At 45.5% G+C, this 8,733-nt stretch overlaps 1 protein-coding gene across 1 annotated transcript; it reads left to right on the top strand.

Moving 5' to 3' along the window:
• The first annotated feature begins 241 nt into the window (after nt 1–241).
• On the top strand, nt 242–5,825 carry LOC124703076. Its single transcript, XM_047235285.1, has 10 exons — nt 242–585; nt 859–939; nt 1,136–1,219; nt 1,616–1,705; nt 1,788–1,862; nt 2,310–2,396; nt 4,779–4,952; nt 5,019–5,124; nt 5,192–5,396; nt 5,506–5,825. The coding sequence occupies exons 1-10, from the start codon at nt 299–301 to the stop codon at nt 5,637–5,639; spliced, it is 1,323 nt and encodes a 440-aa protein (XP_047091241.1). The 5' UTR covers nt 242–298; the 3' UTR covers nt 5,640–5,825.
• Nucleotides 5,826–8,733: the final 2,908 nt, after the last annotated feature.

Genomic DNA, 8,733 nt, shown 5'->3' with positions numbered 1-8,733 from the left:
GAACTTTCCAGAATACAGTGACTGAACTGATTTACACGAACAAGTTTCATGATGTCCCATGTATTTTACTCCTAAAACAATTACGGAGTACTATACAACCGACAAGAAAAAAATAGAGAGAAGCGGGTGCATCCATCCAAAGCTGTTGGAGTGGATGAGACACGCACAGGCACACGGATGAGACACGCTGGATTAAATAAACAAAGAAGAGAAACCCAGAAGAGTGAGACTCACACACAAAATTCCCCAAACAACACTCCTGCCCCCTCTCGCCGCCGGCTGCCCTCGCCCTCTCGCCATGGACAGCGACGGCGACCCCCACCCTCATACTCCTAACCCCGCCGAGGAGAAAGCGAGGAAAAAGTCGATCAAGAGAGCGAGGAAGAGAGAGCTCCAGAAGCTGAAGCTCCAGCAGGGACCCAGTGAGCTACACAAGGAGGATCCCCAAATCTCCCCTCCCGGTGCCCTCCTTCAAACTCCTGCTCTCCGTCTGGCGGCCTTTCTCAAGATAAAGCAGGGACCCAGTGAGCTGCACAAGGAGGGCCGCCCTGAAACTTCTGGTCCTGCCATCGGGGAGCAAGCGGGGTAGGTCTTCCGGTAGTAAATTAATTAGCTTGCACGTGTGTGCGGGGTTTTTAAAAAGGATGTGATTTGTACCCATGTTAATCTTTCCTCGCATATCGAGTAGAGATTAGAATGCCATATTACCAAGGATCTCTGGGCATGCTCTGTTCCTTGACCCTGTCTTTCTAGGGAAGATGATTATCTATCTCTCTCTTTCTGAGAAGCTTCAGTATAAGCACTGGACAACACAATGCTGGTCGTACAACTGAGCGCCAGATCTTTCAACCTTTGCAGGTCACCCGCACCCGAAGGAGCTCGTGTTCGCCAGAGTGTTCTCTACTCAGGTCGCCCCAGGCGATCCAACCGATCTACAAGGTTTTCCCCTTTCAATTACAGTTGCCGCAATTGTGCCTATTACCATCACCAGTTCACAACATATTAGAGTTTTGCTATTCACCATAGTCTTCAGTTCTTTTCGTAGACAAAATAGAATGCCCTGGTTATTATTGCAGTACCTCCCATCTTAACAATCAGTGACTAATGAGCATAGTACCGTGCTTGTTTTTGTCAGGGTTGAGGAGCATGTCAGAGAGGTGAGCAGGGAGTTTGAAACATTGACATTGGATCAATCACCTCCACCTGACTCAACTAACAGGTATGACCAGTATACGCTGGTTCTTCTCTTTTCTTTTTCTTTGATGGCTGTTGGTTCTTCTTTTTAAATTGTTGGTGCTTGTAGTATCCACAAAGCTCGATGTGCTTCCAAGGTTTACAAGCCTATCTTGGAACCATTTGCATATTTTTTAGCTAATACACACATATGTTTTGCAACGGTACTACATTGGCATGCGCATTGCTCAGTAGAACTACTATGCCTTAATATTTATTCTTATATTTTGTTAATCTCTAGGTTTATCTTTTTTTTATAAATAATTCAAGTTCAAAATTTGCAGATGTTGCATTAAGGCACAAATAAATTTAATTTTACCTGTAACAAATGAATCAAACATATCATTCACCAGTGAGCATATTACCGTGCTTGTTCCATCAGGGTTAATAAGCATGACAGCGAGGTGAGCAACAGGGAGTTGGAAGCACGGGCAATACATCAATCACCTCCGAAACTTGACTCAACTCCTAGGTACTACATTGGCCTCTGCATATCTCCCTAAAAAAATGTTGTAATAGTCACTGACTAATATTGGTTCCCTTGTCTTGGTAAGCATCGAGGAGTATGCCCTTGAGGTGAGAGCACTGAAACTTTCTCAGTCACCTCCTACACTTGACTCAACTCACAGGTAACATTAGCCTCTTCTCCGTAGAACCATGGGTTAATAGGTAACGATTGATTTTTCCTGCTTCATCAATCTCAATGTTTATCCTGTTGTTTGTTACTATACTTAGAAGCCTCAAAGCCATAAAAATATATACCTGTAGCATTGTTTCATCTGTTCTGCATATCATTATGTATATTCATCGTCAACTTCACAAAAAATAGTTGAAGAAGATTATTAGTATCAACAAAATGGTAGCTTTTTTTATCAATCTCAATGTTTATCCTGTTGTTTGTTACTACTTAGAAGCCTCAAAGCGATAAAAAAACCTGTAGCATCTTTCATCTGTTCTGCATCTCATTATGTCTATTCATCGTCAACTTCACAAAAATTAGTTGAAGAAGATTATTTATATCAACAAAATGGTAGCTTCGGAATCATGATTGATTGTGCAGACATTTCTTGCTGTAGGTCCGAGGAATGTGCTTATGACACTACCAACAGTGAGACTGGCTCTGAAATTGTTGAGGAGAAGCCCCCCAAAAAATCAGTCCCTTGGTATGTATGATGATTTTGCTTTTGTTCATCCCATGTTTATTTATCGGGAAATCTATTTAGGGAATGTTCCACGTTAGCTCTCCTGCACAGTGCACTGCAGCCTGTACGATATCACTCATGCAGCTGAGGTACTCCAATTAATTCTGGTGGTTGTTTGTAAGCAACCTAGTAATTGTTTCAAAAATCTGGTAGTTGTTTCTAAGCAATGCCCTCGATAACTCTTTCTAAATAACCTTGTATTTGTTCTAAAAAAAATCCTAGCGGTCATATTGGAGAAACTTGTCGGAATCTAGTAGATGCAAGATATAGATGCCAAAAAAAAATTCTACATAATATGGTAGTAGGCGGTGTCGGTAATTAGGACGTGAGCGATGTCAAACCATTGTTTGTCGAAACAAGTGTTATAGATCATGATAGAAACAGGTTGAAGGTGGTGTACTTTAAAAATAATCATCTGAACGAACACAATGGCACAAAAAGATTGGAAGTCAGGCTGATACTTTAAGCTCTATGGTTAACTTGAAATTGGAACTTAGTTGTTTAATGGGGCTGCATTATGCACTTCACAGGTGCACATCATTGAAAGCAGAAAAGCGGTGGAGCGTAAAAATCAGTGCAAAAGCATAGAGACAGTCACTCTAGCAACTACTGTAGATGTTGTGATGAGCTTCTCACCTACGGCAGGATGTTTCATTTTTTTCTAAACCGGGCATTGTAGCATACTAGCATACCAACTTGCCCATTTACAGCCACAAGTGCGTAGAGCGGATGGCTACGAGGCACCAGTGTGCCACATGCGACCGGATGCCACTTTTGCTAAATTCTTCGTGTGGGAGGAAAGCTGTGAGGCATACAGGACTGAGGCGCCATACCAAACGCTACCGTGGACATGGTCGTTCTAGAGTTCGATCCTTTATTTATTAGGTTCTAGCATGTAAGTCTTAAATGCATTAATGTAGCAAGAAGCCATGGTTGTGGGGTAGTGTGTTGTAGAGTAGACCCACAACGAGATAACTACTGTATTGAAGATAGCCAGACGCCATAGCTCCGGGACACTGGATAGAGATAGACATAGACTAGGTGAGAAAATATTTGGAGGTAATAAATTTGTTCTACATAGCATATTATATGGACGCTGAGGCGGTTGACCTCTTTTAGTACGAATGGCCTTACTCGACCTTTCCTTAGAGTTGGACTCTTACCTAATCGTAATTTTGCTGCTGCAAGTTCTTGCTGAACATGTGCCCATCTCCTGCTGGAATATGACCCCCCGGATCTTGTAGCTGGCCGGCTGGCAGAATGCAATGTTCACAACGCTGCACTCCTTCCAGACAAACAACTTATCCTCAAGCTCTAGGTGGTGCCATGGTCGACATCCTTCGTAGCTCCACATGGATGATACGTAGTAGGACCCTTCCTTTTAGATTATGGCTAGTAGCATCATCTTGCCATCCTTCATTCTGTTTTGGGATGAGCCACAAATCCACACACAGCTGGCCCCTGTGATCTTCCCGGCTTTGTTGCAGTTTAAACAGAGAACTTTCCCTTTTAGCTCCAGCAGACTGCTTTGTGCTTGTGTGGAAGTTGGGATTCTTTTTCCTTCTCTGCTTGACATGTTCCTTATGCAGCTTATCCCCATTCAGGCTCCTTGATGCATACTAACTTGCAAGTAAACAAGCCAAAGAGTACAAAGGGACAATCCGGTTGATTTTCTGTTGATGGTTTGTTGTTTGAACCAATTTTACTTCCCCACATGAACGTGTGGAAGATAAGTCTGATGCACAGACCCAAACTACTTACGGCCTATTTCATCTCCTCTCCCATGAAAATCCATGCTCAACAATCCCATGCATTGGATCAACACGATGCAATCTCATGCACTGAAGACTAGGCCTGAAAAATTCCACCGTTCTATAATCGGTGAAATAATAGGTGGTTTACTTGTCTCACAAACTACAACCTGTGGTACCATGCTAATTTAAGTGAAGCGTGCATACGTGACAAGGACTCGTGATCATTATATTGATCATCGCATGTCATATAAATATTACTTGCTGCACCTCAGAGAACAGTGTGTATATTTTTTTTCGAAATGGGGAAAGCCCCGGCCTCTGCATCAATAGTTGCACACAGCCATTTATTAAAATAGTACAAAAAATTCAAACTTTACAGCTCATAGATCTGATTGGGTCGATACAAAAATCAACCATCGAATTTTTTCGAACAGTGTGTATATTAGTATATATATGGAGCTCAATGCTGTTTAACAACTTTTCAGTATGTATAGCATTGCTTTTGCTATATTACCTCCTAGGCTCACTGGCGTGTGTGTGGATTGTTATTTTTCATGTTGTTAATCATTTCGGTGTTGGTCTGATTCAGGGTATACAGACCGGTACGCTTTGACATCCTGGAGGCTTTGATTGGCCATTCACATGGCTACAGCAACCCGGTCCAGCATAAACTGGATGCTCAGAAATTGTGGGAATCAGGAAAGGAATTTGTAGCTGCTAAAGCATCAGAGTCTGTTGCCTCTCCGACAGAAAATCTAGCACAGTATGTTCCCATATGATTTGCATATAATTGTTGAAGCATGCAGCAGTTTTAACCTATTTGTTGCAGGGGTGAAGCATCAACAAAGGAGATAATTGAGAATGGTAAGAAGTGGATGGGCAAGGAAGTTATGTTGGCTTTTGAGAAATACATTGAAGGAAAGAAGCAATTCAAAGTAAGTGATTTTCTACTATTCTGTCCATTTTATCAGCAAGTTTAATATTTATAAGCTGTTGTTTCAGGACATGTTGTATTGCTTCGATGAGATTAAATACCAGTGCTTCAGTGTGGAGAGCTACAACCATATATTTCATCACTTCAACTTCACTGTGAAGATGAAAAAGATTTCAGATGACCAGTGGTCATTGACACCTTTTTTCGCTGAAGTGAAGGAGATCTATGGAAGAAAGCACAGTTCATGCTACAAACTACATTCATATGATGATGGTATCTGCATTTCCTTCTCTTTGTTCTAATGCACCATTGATCGTGTTTAATTTGTTTGCTGCAAAATTATCGTTTTAATATCTTTGAACTGTATAATGTTGTTGTTTAGGTCACTGCTACGCGTGCAAGAATCAAGGGATGCATGCACTGCAGCACCCTATTTTGGGGATCGGGTATGAGGGTGGCCATGCTGCCATGGGGCCCCCCTTTGTTTATTTTAAAGATGATGATTACTTTGATTGAGTGTTGATGGTGTATGTATGCCGAGTGGACTTGACCTCCAATGCGTGAAAGTAACAAGTCTTGTGTGCGAGGCCTCGGCTACGGAGTTAATGATTTGTCTTGGTGTTCCGAATTTGGTTTTGAGATACATACTGACACTGGTGTGTGTATGTCTATCTCATAAATTTATTTATGGTTTTTCTTAAATTTTAGCATTGTATATCTGGATTTGGTTGCAATACAGGCCCTAGTTGCACTCCACCGTGAGTGTCCATTATGCGAGCAAGCAACTGTTCGAGATGCCTTGCCCAACGCTGCAAGCCATCCAAGTAGCAAAATACAAGCAACCGTCACCTGACCTGACCTGAGTGGAAGGGGCATGATGAGGCCTTCAGAAAATGAGGAAAAGTTTGCTTCCAAAAATTCAACCCAGCACGGTTTATGATGCAATGCAGGAAAAGTTCTTTACTAGGTTCCAGAACTTAGGGCATCTCCAACCGGGCGACCCATCCCGCGCCCGCGCGTCCGGATGGGTCGAAATGGACAAAATCGCGTCCCAACGCGCGGACCTATCCCTAAAACGGATGGCCGCGGCGTCCGGAACGACCCAAACCTGGCCTAAATCTTGAACGAGTTTGCGTGGCCGCGGACGCGAAAGGCTGGTCGCTCGCGTCCTCCCCTTGTCCGCCCTGGCCCGCCTGTCTGCCTCCCAAAACACAAGCCCGTCGCACACATCTCCCCACCGCTCCGCCGCCACCCACGGACCGGCGATTTGGGAGCGCGTCGACGCCGGCCATCGTCGTCGAGACGCCGACAAGCGGGGTGGAAGCATAGGTCGAGGTCCCGCGCTGCTTTCGCCGCGTCGTAGCGCAGCCGGAGGACGCCGCCGCCGGCGCCGTTGTCCTCTCACCGCGCGACACCTCCCGCCGTTCGCAGCCGCGCCGTTTCCGCCGGAGGTGAGCTCTCCCCGCACCGTGTTTCCAGCACCGCAAGTCGACCGAGACGGCCATGCCTCGCGGGTCCCTACGTAAGCATTTGGATCGCCTCCGCTCGCGAGGTGTTCGTTCAAATGCTCGAACTAAAATGTGTCCCTTTTCGGATCATGGTGGACAGCGACGACGAATACTACTTCAAGAACTTCATCGACACGTCGTCGAAGAGGAGTCCGACGACGATTTTTTCACGGATGCTCGCGATGCTCATCCATGAGCACATTGTCTCGCAAATCCCCGTGTACCGGGGTCCTTGCCGGGGCGCGCGGCCGCCTTGGACCGCAAAAGAGAACGCGGCCACGACCAGCTCTACAACGACTACTTCCAACCCAATCCATTGTTCGTGCCGTCCTTGTTTCGCCGTCGTTTTCGGATGACCGAGCCGCTGTTCCGCCGGATAATGGATGGCGTCAAGATCTACGACGACTACTTCGTGCGAAAGTGGATGCAATTGGCAAGGTAGGCCTCTCTTCGTACCAGAAATGCACGGCAGCGATAAGGATGCTCGCATATGGCGTTGCCGGTGATTTCGTAGATGAGTACACACGCATGAGTGAGTCAACCGGCTTGGAATCGATGTACAGGTTCGTTCGGAGAACAGTACCTCCGGCAACCTAATGCAGAGGACACAGCTCGTCTGTTGTCGATCAACGCTTCCAGGGGTTTTCTTGGGATGCTTGGCAGCATAGACTGCATGCACTGGGAGTGGAAGAACCGCCCTTTGGTTGGCAGGAGGCATACAGCGGCCATTCCGAGGGGTGCACAGTCATTCTTGAAGCCGTTGCTTCCCATGGCACATGTATTTGGCACTCATTCTTCGGAATGGCCGGCTCGCACAATGACATCAACAAGTCGCAGCGCTCTCCGGTGTTTGATAGGCTAGCGTACGGTAAGTCCCCCGATATGGATTTTGAGATCAATGGCCACCACTACACCAAGGGGTACTACCTTGCCGATGGTATCTATCCACCTTGGGCTACACTCGTGAAGACAATCCGAAACCCCAACTCGTAGCAGAGGCAAGGTTTGCCAAAGAGCAGGAGGCAGCCCGGAAAGATGTCGAGCGGGCGTTTGGCATCCTCCAAGCTCGTTGGGCTATCGTCGGACACCCCGCCGCAGCCCGGGATGTGCAAACTCGTGGGAGGTGATGACCGCTTGTGTAATCATGCATAACATGATTGTTGAGGTAGAGCGGGATGATTCACTCTTTGATAATGACTGGGAAGGCCAAGGAGAGTTGGTTACTCCTCAAGGTGCTCCAAAGATCATTCTAGGACATTCTTCATGCGCACCATGAAATTCGAGATATTGCTGTACACAATCAGCTTCAGGCTGATTTGGTCGAGCACATGTGGCAGCATGTAGGCAACAATGCTGCAAACAACAATGAGGAAGGAAATCCTGAAGCCTAGAGCATTTGTATCGTTTTCATTTTATTTGAATAATACTTTATCCTTGATTACATGGACTATGTAATGTGTAATACATTTTGAGCATTTGAACTATTTTATATATTTTATATAATATTTTTTTGCGTTTTTCTAGTGAATTTACAAGAAAAACATACCATAGGGCGCCGCGACCCAAATCTGCCGCGTTGGACGCAGCGCGCGACCCAAACGGATGCGCGGACGCGGGGCTCCATCCGCGCGTCCGCTCGGCCACGCAAACGGCCCAAAACGGACGACCCAGCGCGTCCGTTTGGGTCGCCCGGTTGAAGATGCCTTACATGCACAGCTGTGTCGATCACATTGCATTCTGCACAGCTAGGACTGGAGAATTCCAAGGTTCCCTTTGGGAAATAAAAGAAGTAAAGAATGAGTAGATCATGACCTAATGATGCAGTGTTTTTATCCTGATCCCTGATCCAGCTGCATAGATCCCAAAGGCACATGCTGAAGAGGTGACCAGATAATTTACTATGTACATCCATGTTACAACGGTGCCATTCCTAGCTTTGCTCAATGTGCAGTAACATGTAGTGGTACTATACTCTAATTAATTCATCAGTCCCTCCAAATCACACCATAATAACTGCTTTTATATGGCACAATGGGGAAAAAGAACAGCTTCATCACTGAATTGTGCAGTAGTAATATGCGTGTGGTTTTAGTGAACAACAG

This window comes from Lolium rigidum, chromosome 3 (genome assembly GCF_022539505.1).
Source record: "Lolium rigidum isolate FL_2022 chromosome 3, APGP_CSIRO_Lrig_0.1, whole genome shotgun sequence".
Lineage (NCBI taxonomy): Eukaryota > Viridiplantae > Streptophyta > Magnoliopsida > Poales > Poaceae > Lolium > Lolium rigidum.
Note: the sequence above shows the minus strand (reverse complement) of the source record. Positions and strands in the feature narration are given on the sequence as shown.

Excerpts from the sequence above, each read along its gene's own strand:
- LOC124703076 (XM_047235285.1), top strand. The coding sequence starts at position 299 with ATGGACAGCGACGGCGACCCCCACCCTCATACTCCTAACCCCGCCGAG. Across the intron at positions 940-1,135 it reads CGATCCAACCGATCTACAAG|GGTTGAGGAGCATGTCAGAG; the intron begins GTTTTCCCCTTT and ends TGTTTTTGTCAG. Across the intron at positions 5,125-5,191 it reads AAGGAAAGAAGCAATTCAAA|GACATGTTGTATTGCTTCGA; the intron begins GTAAGTGATTTT and ends CTGTTGTTTCAG.